The sequence below is a fragment of the Gorilla gorilla genome, chromosome 9 (genome assembly GCF_029281585.2).
Source record: "Gorilla gorilla gorilla isolate KB3781 chromosome 9, NHGRI_mGorGor1-v2.1_pri, whole genome shotgun sequence".
Lineage (NCBI taxonomy): Eukaryota > Metazoa > Chordata > Mammalia > Primates > Hominidae > Gorilla > Gorilla gorilla.
In genome coordinates this window covers 83,795,337-83,810,796 of record NC_073233.2, presented here as the reverse complement: position 1 = coordinate 83,810,796, position 15,460 = coordinate 83,795,337, and the positions used below count along the sequence as shown (strand labels likewise).

General features: G+C 42.9%; 1 protein-coding gene and 1 pseudogene across 3 annotated transcripts in view; one reads left to right on the top strand and one right to left on the bottom strand.

Moving 5' to 3' along the window:
• UVRAG (UV radiation resistance associated) overlaps nucleotides 1-15,460 on the bottom strand; it is a 328,574-nt gene that overhangs the window by 222,729 nt on the left and 90,385 nt on the right. For all 3 annotated transcript variants that reach the window (XM_004051837.5, XM_055356832.2, XM_055356831.2), the window contains exon 6: nucleotides 7,492-7,577. In XM_004051837.5, coding sequence (XP_004051885.1) covers nucleotides 7,492-7,577 — 86 coding nt within the window. The remainder of the gene's footprint in view (nucleotides 1-7,491; nucleotides 7,578-15,460) is intronic.
• LOC134759314 (protein phosphatase 1 regulatory subunit 1A-like) lies at nucleotides 7,643-8,334 on the top strand (annotated as a pseudogene).

The following is a 15,460-nucleotide window of genomic DNA, read 5'->3' as shown; positions in this document are numbered from 1 at the left end:
TATATTCCAGAATCAAAGAGTATACCACAAACAGAGCAAACTATCAGCTTTCGCTTCTTGCTGTCAGTGTGTCTATTTTAACAGTAATCCTCTTAATTCCTCCCCTAACTTACTTAAAATAAGCATACAGAAACTGGGTAAGAGCCTAGTCTCTATTATGAAAAGAAAGTACATGAGTTTTAGTACATAAACTTTGTAAAGTCTGATTACAGTTGGGTTCTTAGCTGTATTCTGTATAACTGCAATTACCACTTAGAGTCCATTAGGCAGGGAGGAAAAAAAAAATCTCTTCCTGCAGCCTAAAAGTTGGTTATCACATCCATAATTTAAAGATGATAAACAAAGTTATACCTTATACTTCTCATCCCATCTCTTCTCTAAACACTATGCTATTGATAATTTATTGGTTGTGAGCATTTTCCTGTTAAAATTGGAATTTTATAGTTGACAGTACTTTCTAGCAAAGTGGTGGGAGGGGAATTTGCTTCTAGAGAGCCAAATAAAGGTCTTCCCAAAACACTTACAGAAAGAGTTGGATTGAAAGTCACAAAATCCTGAAAATCTCACCAGATGTTGTGTGGAAAGCAGGGGCTGAAAGAAAGAAGCAGCTGAAGGCTCACAGACCTGATTGCATTTTCAACACCTTTTAAATATTAGCGTAGAAATTTTTTGCAACTCTCATTTTACCAGATGGAAACCATTAGGAAAAACAAAACTTTAGTCCTCTAGTAACCCAAACAATAGTTCAATTTGATCAACAGAAATGGCATTTATTATCTGCTTAACATATATGTGATACACACTGCGATAGGGCTAATACAAAGACTAATAAAACAAGGATTCTTGCCTAAAGGTGCTCTCCGTTTGGGGGTGTTGAGATGAGTGGAGGGAAAATCAGACAATGAAGAACTATTTATGACACAGTAAGCACTCCATAAATGATAGTTATTGATTATACAAGTAGGGAGTGGGAGGACTTTGAAATAAAGACCTTGGTCCCTAAGGGCATGTATTGCTAAATGTCCCTTGAATATCACACTAAGAAGTGTAAACTTTCTCCTGTACATGATATATCAAAGCTTTCTAAGCCCAGCGAGTAAGAAAATTCATGTATCTTTTTTTTTTTTTTTTTCTGAGACGGAGTCTCGCTCTGTTGTTCAGACTGGAGAGCAGCGGCGCGATCTCGGCTCACTGCAAGCTCTGCCTCCTGGGTTCACGCCATTCTCCTGCCTCAGCCTCCGGAGTAGCCGGGACTACAGGCGCCCGCTACCATGCCTGGCTATTTTTTTTTTTTTTTTTTTTTTTTTTTTTTTTGTATTTTTAGTAGAGAAGGGGTTTCACTGTGTTAGCCAGTATGGTCTCAATCTCCTGACCTCGTGATCCGCCCGTCTCGGCCTCCCAAAGTGCTGGGATTACAGGCGTGAGCCACCACGCCCAGCCCATGTATCTTTTAAAAGATCACTCTAGCAGCAGTGTAAAAGATTGTAAGGATTTAAGATACACTGGTTTATATGATAGCCTCTGGAGCTAGACTGCCTGGGTTTGAATACAAATTCTAACACTAGTTTGTGTGACCTTAGTGAAGTTACTTAACTGCTTTGTGCCTTAATTTCTTCATCTAGGAGATCAGGAAATAGTCTAGGAAAATACAGATTAAAAACAAAGAAGATGAGACATCTTGCCAAAGAATCAATATGGTTTATCATCAACTATATCTATCACCAAGGGAAGAAAAATTAGAGAAACCAAAAATGACTAAGATTACTAGCTTGGGAGACTAGGATGGTGATAATACCATTAGACAAACCAGGGAAAAGAAAAGGAAGAGGAGTATTAAACCAATGAGTGTGGCTCCAGACACTTTGGGGTTGAGGTTCCTCAAGGACAAAAAAGTTCAAATATCCATGGTCGTTGGAAAATGCAGACTGGAAATCCAAAAGAGAGGTAGAGCTAGAGATATAGATTGAAGAGGTATTAACATGTAGATGTGTTGGTTGTAGCTTTAGTAACACAAGAGAGTACCTAGGGAAAAAGAGTAATACAGAAGAGTCCTAGTAAGCTCACAAGCCAAAGGAACTCCAACAATTAACCAAGAAGTATTGGTAAGATAGAAGGACAGGAGAAATATAGCCATAAGAAATAATCCTTTCCTTCAAGAAGATTTCAATGTCATTAAGGAGAAAAGACACACACATGTTAAATATTTTTTATTATGACTGTTTAGAATTAACAAAAGCAACTTTGAAAGTAAAACCACCTTTGCAAAAATTATGAGTGACAGAAATCAATCAACATGTAGCTGACTCCATCTTGCTTCTAGCCTCACAAGCTGTCTTTGTACATTCCTCGGCATAGGCCAAGCTAACTATGGGAGGAATTTAGTTTATAGCTTAACTTTAAAATAAAGATGATAACAGTCCCTTCCTGAAAGTAACCTCCTCCTTATTACTCAGGGACTGAAAACACCTTTGTAAAATTATGGTTCAGGAGTCATGCACCCAGAGGTCACAAGGTTTGTAACATTCCCAATTGCTCCTATAGATAACATCACTATCATAAAATCTAAGACTGGTTCTTGAGGTATTTTTCAGACTCTGCATTCTGATGGACCAGCTGGTATCAAATAAGTAGCCCATATCAAGAAACTGGCTTAATTGGTCTTATGACCCCCACACAGGAACTAACTTGGCACAAGAAGACAGCTTAGACCCCCTATGATTTTAGCCCCAACCCAACTAATCAGGATTCCCCATTTCCTAGACCCCTGCCTACCAAACTATGCTTGAAACACTCTAGCCTGTGAATTCTGAGGAAGCGGATCTGAGAATTATCTCCCATCCTTCCATTTGGCTGGCCCTGTAATAATTAAACTCTTTCTTTGCTGCAAAACCTGTTCTCAATGCATTGACTTTTCTGGGCAGTGAGCAAGAAGAATCCATCATGCAGTTATAAAAGCAGATATGGAAAACACTAGAATGCTGGGGAGAGAAAGGGAAATTATGCTGAAAAGTAGAAAAGCTAGTGGTAACAAGGAAAAGGAATACTGGCTTAGAGGAGAAAGCTATATCCAAGACCGGGTAAGTAAAGAGGAAGAAGAAAACTAACATTTATTAAATGTCTACTATATGCCAGTAACTATCCTAGGATCTTTCAAATATTTTATCTTATTTAATTCTAACAATATTCCTAATAGAAGAGACAAATATTAGCCCCATTTTACAAAAGCAGACTAAGGTATACAAAAAGTTGACATTACTTGCTCAAAGTCTTGCATCCAGTCTACCTACACATGGCAGTTTTAGGACTGGAATTTAGGTGAAGGACCAAAGCCCTTTATTTTCCACCATACTTCCACTTATTAAACTGGCAAAAGCAGGATATTTCTAAAGAAGAGGGGAAAAAAAATAAAAACTATACTAGAAAAAAACCAGAATTATTACTTTTCTTACTATAACAGAGTTATCTCTTTGAAAAAGTATAAAAGAAAAAACAACCAAAAAATGAGTTTTTAACACTAAAAATAATCTCTCAGTCAGAGAACAGATTAGATATGATTAGACAGATTAAGAAATGATTAGACAGAAATCATTGCTTCCAGGCTCATCCCTCAGGTCTACTCCACACTGACACCATGGTTAGAATTCTAAATTGCAAACCTGACTATGTCATTTACTCCTCCTCTCTTTATAATCTTTCAATAATTCAATAATTCCCTATCAATAGGACTTCAAAAAAACAGAACCAAAAGGAGAAAGGTACCTAATAAGCCTATTAGAAAGCTATCTAGTAAGCCTGTATTCCTTAACCTAGAAGGAATCATACTAAGAGATATTTTTAGTTAACTCCTAAAACTGAATGCTTATTTATAATTTACAACATTGCTTTATATATTCCATTTTAGTCCCGTACTTTTCTCAACCCAAAATTGTAAAATAAATAAACTTTCAAATGCTAGTTAAGGAATAACATTGACACCTTGTGGTGAGCACCCTAAAATATGAAATATAACAACGAGTAAACTGGCTCTTAATTAAATGTCTACTTTTACCTGAAAACAAATGCTTAATCCAGAGATTTCCAAGATTTAAGAAGGAATAGTTCAATTACTATCCCACATTAAATGTAAATTTGGAAAGAACTGCTAATCTTTGGCAACACTGAAATTAGCCTAAATTCTTAACTATGGGTCAAAGCATCTGAATAAGGTCTCGGGTCATTGTTTTTCTATAAAACAGTACAACCCATCCATCTGAAGGAGCTTTTTTCTTTTTTTTTTTTCTCTCTGCAGTGGAGTCTTACTCTGTCACCCAGGCTGGAGTGCAGTGGCACAATCTTGGCTCACTGCAACCTCCGCCTCCCAGGTTCAAACTAATCTCCTGCCTAAGCCTCCTGAGCAGCTGGGACTACAGGCATGTGTCACCATGTCTGGTTAATTTTTGTATTTTTAGTAGAGATGAGGTTTCACCATGTTGACCAGGCTGGTCTCAAACTCCTGACCTCAGGCAATCCGCCTGCCTTGGCCTCTCAAAGTGCTGGGATTACAGGCATGAGCCACCACACCCAGCATGAAGGAGCACCTGGTTTTAGGTGCTCCAAAGTCCTTGCCTTAGTCAAGAGTGCCCATTTTTCTGTGACACTCCCACACAAAAAGGAGAGAGAACAGATGTATCCTAGTGGCCCAACAGTACAGTGAAAATTAATTAACTAGAATATACTCTCAAAAAACAGAATCGGGGCCAGGCACAGTGGCTCACGCCTGTAATCCCAGCACTTTGGGAGGCCAAGGCAGGTGGATCATTTGAGGTCAGGAGTTCAAGACCAGCCTGACCAACATGGTGAAACCCCGTCTCTACTAAAAATACAAAAATTAGCTGGGTATGGTGGCGCATGCCTGTAATCCCAGCTACTCGGGAGGCTGAGGCAGGAGAATCACTTGAACCTGGGAGATGAAGGCAGAAGTGAGCCAAGGTCGGGCCGCTGCACTCCAACCTGGGTGACAGAGCGAAACTCTGTCTCAAAAAAAACAGAATCAGGAGACCAGGGTTCTAAACATGACTCTAAACAGCATGCAGAATTTTATAGAGTTAAGTGGCATTAAAGAATTTAGACTGTGTGTTTTCACACAAAATTACAGATCAAGTAACAGCAATTTTATAAACCAAGAAAGCATCAGGAAAAGAAAAGATATATTTTTTAAAATGACTCCAGCCAAGGACAATGTTAGAGAGGAAACCACGAACTAGAGTTTAATGCAATAGGCACACAATTAAGTTTCCTAGAAAGCATTTCACATATATCATGGCAAACACTATGGGAAAAGAGGATCATTTAATAGAGCAGATGATGGGTACTCTTTACTAATGTCTGAGAGAACTATCACCAAAGTCCCATCTGACTCATCAACTTTGATAAGTGCAATTTAAAGTTTCCAATTCCAGAACAACTCCCTGGGTTCAGTAAATTTGGTTGATAAATAGACACTTGATCTGGTTTAGGAAAAGTATATCTGTGTTATTAGCTAGGCATGAATTGTACAATAGGCATGAGGAGACCACTGTTAATAAGGCAGTTCAAATTACTGACACATCTGAAGAGTCTGAAAAATACTCTAGATATGAACTCCCCAAGAGCCAAATCATTGCAAGATCAATGTTCAATAACTGAGCAACTACTAAATTAGCCTGATGACTTTGCATTTATGTAGGGCATTGTGTTTTCCAAAGAACGTCCACAGTCATTATGCCATGTGTACCTTGTAACCACCAGTTTAGGAAGGTGAGACTATTAAAAGGATCTACAAAAACATGCTTGTCAGAAAACCGTCAAAGCATCCTCCAGTCTGGCTCTTACTTGCTGTGTGCCCTCAGATAGATAAAACATTTAATGCCTCTTGGCCTCAGCTTCTACAATCAAGACAAGGGCTATCTATCATCCCTGATGCATGAAAGACTTCTAAGAGAATAAGATAAAAAATGTGAAAATGCTTCTAAATTACACAAATTTGTAACATCACTGCTTCCACTTTTTAGAAGCATCAGAGGTTAAATGAATTAGGATAAATCAAAGATAAAGGCAGGGTAGGATTAATCAAAGCATCCTCCATGATACCACACTGCTTCACAAGATCCAACAGTCTTTCTTCAGTTCCTGCTCTCCTACACTATCACAGTGTTCGCTACTCCTGGAAACTATCCTCTTTCAGCAGCTATGATACTGCACTATCCCAAATCCTCTTCTTCCTGACTTGGTATTTTTTCTTTTAATTGTACTGTTTTCTCTAATAAGGTCACACAATCTCACATTTAGAACATATCTTTAAAATAATTGTACCCTACGCCTCACTTTACTTACTGAGGAAAACTGAGATCAAGAAATATTAGTGGCTTACTCACATTTCAAATAATTTCTGGACTTTCTTCTTTTCAATATTTAAAACTTTGTGTGTCTCAAACTGAACAGGCATTAAAATATGTTTACTACAATCTCCACCCTCTAATTTCTAAATCCTGTGTGTTCTGCTACATATCCTAAGCAGTCAAGGTGTAGGCATCTCTCAAGCAAGAACCAAAACTCAGAAAATGTATATGGTTACTTTAGTCAAAATCATGTTTCTTAAGATTAATGGACACAGTCCATGCGACCAAACTTTATATCATGTGTAATAAGATTCAAGTTTCACAAACGAAAGGCCAATTTTGTAAAGTTTCTAAAATAACCAGTTCTCCGAGCATCCTTCTGGATTCTTCCTCAAGTACATATATAAAGGATGTCTAATGTTCTGAAATGTATTATGTGTCACGTAAACATTAGAAAATACTGTCAAAATCAAATTTCAATGAACAATCTGTCTGAGTAGGGTGAACATTGGTTGAGTGTTGCTGTTAACTTTATTTGGAATTGCATTTATTTTGGTGGCTTGCTCCCTGGAAAAATATCCTTGATGATCTATCACATTTAAAATTAAAGCCAGATTTTAAAATCTTTCAAAATTAAGCCCAGACATCATGAAAATATAGAGCTGAGGCCTTTAAGCCTCTGAGCATTAGATACATGCAAAGCTTTTTTGGCTTGCCAAACATAATTCTTTTAAGACAAAGAACAGGTCAAAACTCAAAGCCGTGTTTGGGGCCGTTGAAGGGCTTTCCGAGTGATGCCGCAGTTGTTAAGACTTTGATAAGTCTAACTTTTGCAACTTTGATTACTGTTCTGTAGGGTACAGAAGACCAGAAAACAGTTCATGTCTGTTTTCAGATCACTGGCTTCCAAATATTCTCTCCCACTGTCCAGAGAAAGGAAATGGCTTTCCAAAGACTTTGTAAAATAGATAAATTTAAATCACTGTAGCTACAAAATTTATGATGCTTGCACTAAAAAATGCTAAGCTTGAATAACAGCCTCTAAAGCTTCCGTTAATTTTCTCACATTGAAATGTCACAAACTCAAAATGAGAAAGATTCTTTAGAATTCAGGGCAATCTAAGAAGTTTCTTACCGTAGCAAAGAGAAGACATCATAAGAATTGCGAACACAGTTCTGATCCACCTGCAGAAGAATAGTCTTCTGAGCATTTGAATAACCCTGAAAGACATTAATCAACAAATTAATCAAAACCAAACAAAATAAAATATATGCACAAATTAATCATGCTTGTCTTTTTAAAAATATGACATATTAACAACTGAGTAAATCTAAAATTTTAGAGATTCCAAAAAGTAAAGTATATCTGCCATGTAATAGAAGCCTAACCTTTCAGGTGAGGGAATGTAAAATAAATTTTGGCAGGGGGATCTGACAAGAGTGGAGAAGGAGCGCGCCCAGCCCAGCCCCGAGTCCCGCGGCCTTCCCTCCCACCACAGTGCCAGCCTAGCAGGTGCCGCCCCAGCCATGGAGCAAGACAACAGCCCCCAGACCCCGAGGGGGCAGAGCAGATTTGGACATGTCGCCCAACGCTGCCACCCTTGTGCTGACCAGTCATCCCCAGAGAAAGATGAACACAGATCCTCGACCCACTTTGGTAATGTCTCCACAGCGACAGAAGATGACAAGGATCACACCCACAACGAGAGAGCTCCAGATGATGGCTGAACATCACCTGGGGCAACAGCACCAAGGAGAGGCGCCTGAGAAAGCTGCTGAGAGCACAGGGACCCAGGAAACGTGCCCACCCAGGATCACAGACACGGAAGTGGAGTCAAGGCTGGGCACCTTTGGGCTAGCACAAGAGCCTGCAGAATCTATCCCCACAACTCAGGAGAGAGGCAGTAAAAAATGCAGCACAAAGGAACCCTCGATCCATGTACCACCACTGGATTCCCAGGAAGCCAGCTCGGTTTGAGAGAAGGAGGTATCCTGGAATCAAGGCTGCAGTTTGGGAATGCATGAACACTGGATTTGTTTCTTATTTCTTCACCTTTGGGGAAAATATCTTGTTTTAAAAAAGTGATAAATTCGGTGTTAGGTCAAAAAAATAAAATACATTTCTTCTCACAGTTTCCCACGGAAACAATGTTTCACATTATAAATTGTGGTGAACCTCCCAAGGAAGCTCCAGAAGTCATTTTAACATATTATGTGACTCAAAAAGAGTATTAACAATAATATTTCAACTATGCCTAGCCATCATATGTAATGTTTTTATGGGGAAAAGGGCATTCCAAGTTCTGACTAGCAACACCAGAAACAAATATTTCTACTCTGTGGTACAAAGTAGCAAGGATACTTTCTAAAAAGAATATAGGACAATTCCAGAAGAACAGAATAGGTATCTCTGTCATTTAAGAAAGGCAGAGGAGACTGAGTTGAGTAATGATAAAACTCCAGTCTCCTGCATAGCTGGCTCTACATGAATTACTCTTTCCCTATTGCAATTCCCCTGTCTTGATAAATTGGCTCTGTCCAGGCAGAGGGCAAGGTGAACCAATCTGGCGGTCACACCACGGCACTCCAGCCTGGGTGAAAGAGCAAGACCCTGTCAAAAAAAAAAAAAAAGATAAAAAGGAATAAATAGTCATGTTTCTTAAAAAAAAAAAAAGGGGGGGGGGGGTGGGGAGAGTACACAGTAATTTAGAAAAAAAGACTCTGGACCCACCAGGAGTCCAATTCAAGTCTTCAATACAACAGCTATATAATCTTAAGCAAGGAACCAGAGTGCTCTTAGTTTAACCTTGGTTTCTTCATCTGTAATATGGAGATGATAATAGTAACTGCCTCACAAATTGCGGGAATTAAAAGTTAATGTCTGTAAAATGAAAGGTATTTAATAAGCACCACATACATGTTTGCTATAATGCTAGTAGAATCATTAAAAGTTATATCACTACAGACATTAAAAGGATATTAGGAGAATATTATTAACAACTTTATGCTAATAACTGTGACAACTTAATTAGACAAGTTCCTTGAAAAGAAACACAAAAGTGCCCAGACATACTATGAAACATCTAAATAGTCCCATATCTACTTTTTTAGTGAATAAGCAATTGAAAATCTTCCCACACACATACAAATCCTGTCCAAATGGTCTCACTGATGAATTTCATCAAACATTTAAGAAAGAAAGAATATCCACTTTACACAAACTCCTTCAGAAAGCGGAGAAGGGAACAATTTCCGACTTATAAAACTAGCATTACTGATGCTAAAACTAGACAGAGACAACACACACACACAAAGGAAATTATACACCAATATCCCTCACGAACAGAAACACAAAAATCCTTAGCGAAATATCAGCAAATTGAACCAGCAACACATTATAAAGATTAAAAAAGACATATTATTAACTGGATGTAGCCTAAGAATGTCTAGTTGATCTACCATTTAAAAAACAATCAACTAGACAAATACATGAAACAATCTTTATAAATCTATCTTGATGGGCACACCATTATAAAGATGCAATCTGTGAAAACAATGACACAAAGGTAGGGGAATAGAGCTATATAGAAGCAAAGCTTTTTACGGCATTAAAACTAAGTTGGTATTAATTCAAACTAGAGAAGCTTGTTTTTGAAAAAGATCAACATTGACAAATCTTTTTTTTTTTAAACAAGTTCTGATTCTGTTACCCAGGCTGGAGAGTAGTAGCATGATCACAGTTCACTGCAGCCTCAACCTCCTGGGCTGAAGCGATCCTCCTGCCTCAGCCACCTGAATAGCTGGAATTACAGGCATGCACCACCATACCCGGTTAATTTTTGTATTTTTTTTGTAGAGATGGGGTTTCTCCATGTTGCCCAGACTGACCTTGAACTCCTGGGTTCGTGAGATCCTCCCATCTCAGCCTCCCAATTAGCTGGGATTACAGGCATGCACCACCACGCCCAGCTAATTTTTATTTTTTATAGAGAAGGGTGTCTTACTGTGTTGCCAAGGCTGCTCTTTAACTTCTGGACTCAAGCTATCCTCTTACCTTGGCCTCCCAAAGTGCTGGGATTACAGGCATGACCCACTGCACCTGGCTCATTGACAAATCTTAAGGTAAACTAACCAAAGGGAAAGGAAAGAAGACTCAAATCACTAAAATCAGGAAAGAAGTGGGAACGTTATTACCAATCTTACAGAAATAAGAAGGCTTATAAAAGAATACAATGAACAATTAATTGTATTCCAGCAAATCAGCTAATGTAGACAAAATGATATAAACTACCAAACTACCAAAATGACTCTACCAAAATGACTCAAGAAGAAACAGAAACTACCAAAAATGACTCAAGAAGAAACAGAAAATCTGAACAGACCTATAACAGATAAAGAGGTAGATAGAATTTGTAATCACAAAACTCCCACAAAAAAAAAAAAAAAAAAAAAAAGCCCAGAACCAGATTATTTGACTGGTGAATTCAACCAATTATTTAACGCCAATCCTTCTCAAAGTCTTCAAAAAACATAAAAGCAAGGAAACACTTCTTAAATTATTCTATGAGACCAATACTATCCTGATACCAAAGCCAGACAAAATGTCACAAGAAAACTATAGACCAATATCCTTTATGAACATAGACATAAAAATCTTCAACAAAATACTACTAAAAGTGATCTAGTGGCATATTAAAAGAATTATAGCCCACAACCTGGCAACTATTTCTGGGTATGTACCCCAAAAAAGTGAAAGCAAGAATGGGAAGTGCCATTTGTATATCCATATTCATAGCAGCATTATTTACAACAGCCAAGGGGTGGAAGCAACCCAAGTGTCCACAGACAGGTGATGGATAAACAAAATATGGTATATTCATACAAGGAAATATTATTCACCATTAAAAAGGAAGGAAATTCTGACACATGCTAAAACATTGATGAAGCTTGAGGACATTATATTAAGTGAAATAAGCCAATCAAAGGAAAAACATTCATTCATTCATTCATATGAGGTACCTAGAGTAGTCAAAATCATAGAAACAGGAAGTCGAACGGTAACTGGCAGGGACCAGGGGATAGGGGAGAATGACGAATTATTGTTTAATGAAGAGTTTCAGTTTTGTAAGGTGAAAAGTTTTGCAAGATGAAATACACGGATGGTGGCAATGGTTGCACAACAGTGTGAATGTACCTAATGCCACTAAACTGTATACTTAGAATGGTTAAGATAGTAAATTTTGTATATTTGTAATTTACCACAAAAAAAAATTTTTTAAAGATTATACACCATGAACAGCTGAAATTCATACACGGTATGCAAGGGAATTTCGATACATGAAAATCAATCAGGCTAGGCACCTGTAATACCAGCACTTTGGGAGGCACAGGCAGGAGGATCACTAGAGCCCAGGAGTTAGAGACCAGCCTGGACAATACAGTGAGACACCATTTCTAAAAAAAAAAATTGTTTTAATAAAGAAATTGGCTGGGCATGGTGATGCATGCCTGCAGTCCCAGCTACTCAGGAGGCTGAGGTGGGAGGATCACTTGAACCCAGGAGTTTGAGGGGACAGTGAGCCATGATTGTGCCACTGCATTCCAGCCTAAGTGACAGAGCAAGACTCTGTCAAAAAGAGAAAGTATAGAAAGAAGGAAGGAAGGATCAGTGTAATACACCACAACACACACAGTCATCTCAGTTGATGCAGAAAATGCATTTGACAAAATTCAGCACCTTTCCATGATTTAAAAAAAAAAAAAAATCAACAAACTAGGAATAGAAAGGAATTTCCCAGACCTGATAAAGGGCATCTACAAAAAACCCACAGCTAACACCATACTCAATGGTGAAAGACTCAAAATCTTCCCCCAATATCAAAAACAAGAAAGACAAGGTGATTGCTCTTACCACTTCTACTCAACATTTGTACTCTAAGTTCTAGCCAGAACAATTAGGCAAGAAAAATAAAGTGTATTCCAAACTGGACCAAAATAAATAAAATGGCATCCCATGTTCACGGATATAAAGACTTAATATTATCAACATAGGAACAATACCCAAAGCAATCTAGATATTCAATGCCATCTCTATCAAAATTCCAGCAGCCTTGTTTACAGAAATGGAAAAGCCAGTTCTCAAATTCATATGGAATTGCAAGGGGTCAATAGCCAAAATTATATTGAAGAGAACAAAGTTAGAAGATTTGCACATCCCAATTTCAACTTAATACCAAGCAACAATAGTCAAAACAGGATAGCACTGGCATAAGGACAGACATATAAATCAACAAAATAGAACTGAGAATCCAGAAATAAATCGATGCATCTATGATCAACTGATTTTCAACAAAGGTTCATAGACTACTCAATGGGGAAATAAGTCTTTTCATCAAATGGTGCTAAAAAAACTGGATAGCCACTTTTAAAAGAATGAAGTTGGACCTGTCCTTAATACCATATTTTTAAATTACCTCAAAATGAATCAAAGACTTAACTGTAAAACCATAAAGCCGGCCAGGCACAGTGGCTCGCGCCTGTAATCCCAGCACTTTGAGAGGCTGAGGTGGGCACATCACTTGAGGTCAGGAGTTCGAGACCAGCCTAGCTAACATGGTAAAACCTGGTATCTCCTAAAAATACAAAAATTAGCCAGGCGTGATGGCACGCGCTTGTAATCCCAGCTACTCGGGAGGCTGGAGGCAGGAGAATCACTTGAACCCAGGAGGCAGAGGTTGAAGTGAGCTGAGATCACGCCACTGCACTCCAGCCTGGGCGACAGAGTGAGACTCTATCTCCAAACAAACAAACAAACAAAAAAAACCCACTATAAAGCTAAAAAAAACTATAAAACTATTAGAAGAAAACACAGGGGTAAATCTATATAACCTTGGATTTACCAATCTATTCTTAGATATGATATAAAAAGCATTAGTACAAAAAAAATCAGTAAATTATACTTCATTAAAATCAAAAACTTCACCCTGTCTCCCTCTCCCTCTCCCTCTCCCTCTCCCTCTCCCTCTCCCTCTCCCTCTCCCTCTCCCTCTCCCTCTCCCTCTCCCTCTCCCTCTCCCTCTCCCTCTCCCTCTCCCTCTCCCTCTCCCTCTCCCTCTCCCTCTCCCTCTCCCTCTCCCTCTCCCTCTCCCTCTCCCTCTCCCTCTCCCTCTCCCTCTCCCTCTCCCTCTCCCTCTCCCCTCTTTCCACGGTCTCCCTCTGATGCCGAGCCGAAGCTGGACGGTACTGCTGCCATCTCAGCTCACTGCAACCTCCCTGCCTGATTCTCCTGCCTCAGCCTGCCGAGTGCCTGCGATTGCAGGCGCGCGCCGCCCCGCCTGACTGGTTTTCGTATTTTTTTGGTGGAGACGGGGTTTCGCTGTGTTGGCTGGGCTGGTCTCCAGCTCCTAACCGCGAGTGATCAGCCAGCCTCGGCCTCCCGAGGTGCCGGGATTGCAGACAGAGTCTCGTTCACTCAGTGCTCAATGGTGCCCAGGCTGGAGTGCAGTGGCGTGATCTTGGCCCACTACAACCACCTCCCAGCCGCCTGCCTTGGCCTCCCAAAGTGCCGAGATTGCAGCCTCTGCCCGGCTGCCGCCCCGTCTGGGAAGTGAGGAGCGTCTCCGCCTGGCCGCCCATCGTCCGGGATGTGAGGAGCCCCTCTGCCTGGCTGCCCAGTCTGGAAAGTGAGGAGCGTCTCTGCCCGGCCGCCATCCCATCTAGGAAACAAGGAGCGCCTCTTCCCAGCCGCCATCACATCTGGGAAGTGAGGAGCCTCTCTGCCCGGCCGCCCATCGTCTGAGATGTGGGGAGCACCTCTGCCCTGCCGCCCAGTCCGGGATGTGAGGAGCGTCTCTGCCCGGCCGCCCCGTCTGAGAAGTGAGGAGACCCGCTGCCTGGCAACCGCCCCGTCTGAGAAGTGAGGAGCCCCTCCGCCCGGCAGCCACCCCGCCCGAGAAGTGAGGAGCCCCTCCGCCCAGCAGCCACCCCGTCTGGGAAGTGAGGAGCGTCTCCGCCCGGCAGCCACCTCGTCCGGGAGGGAGGTGGAGGGATCAGCCCCCCGCCCGGCCAGCCACCCTGTCCGGGAGGTGAGGGGCGCCTCTGCCCGGCCACCCCTACTGGGAAGTGAGGAGCCCCTCTGCCCGGCCAGCCGCTCCGTCCGGGAGGGAGGTGGGGGGGTCAGCCCCCCGCCCGGCCAGCCAACCCGTCCAGGAGGGAGGTGGGGGGGGTCAGTCCCCCCCCCGGCCAGCCGCCCCGTCCGGGAGGGAGGTGGGGGGGCCAGCCCCCCGCCCGGCGAGCCGCCCCGTCCGGAAGGGAGGTGGGGGGGTTAGCCCACCGCCCGGCCTGCCGCCCTGTCCAGGAGGGAGGTGGGGGTTCGGCCCCCCGCCTGGCCGGCCGCCCCGTCCGGGAGGTGAGGGGCACCTCTGCCCGGCCGCCCCTACTGGGAAGTGAGGAGCCCCCCCCGCCCGGCCAGCCGCCCCGTCCGGGAGGGAGGTGGGGGGGTCAGCCCCCCGCCAAGCAAGCCGCCCCGTCCGGGAGGTGAGGGGCGCCTCTGCCCGGCCGCCCCTACTGGGAAGTGAGGAGCCCCTCAGCCCGGCCAGCCGCCCCGTCCGGGAGGGAGGTGGGGGGGTCAGCCCACCGCCCAGCCTGCCACCCTGTCCGGGAGGGAGGTGGGGGGGTCAGCCCCCCGCCGGGCCAGCCAACCCGTCCAGGAGGGAGGTGGGGGGGGGGTCAGTCCCCCGCCCGGCCAGCCGCCCCGTCCGGGAGGGAGGTGGAGGGGCCAGCCCCCCGCCCCGCGAGCCGCCCCGTCCGGAAGGGAGGTGGGGGGGTTAGCCCACCGCCCAGCCTGCCGCCCTGTCCAGGAGGGAGGTGGGGGTTCGGCCCCCCGCCTGGCTGGCCACCCGGTCCGAGAGGTGAGGGGCGCCTCTGCCCGGCCGCCCCTACTGGGAAGTGAGGAGCCCCTCTGCCCGGCCAGCCGCTCTGTCCGGGAGGGAGGTGGGGGGGTCAGCCCCCCGCCCGGCCAGCCACCCCGTCCGGAAGGGAGGTGGGGGGGTCAACCCCCCGCCTGGCCAGCCGCCCCGTCCGGGAGGTGAGGGGCACCTCTGCCC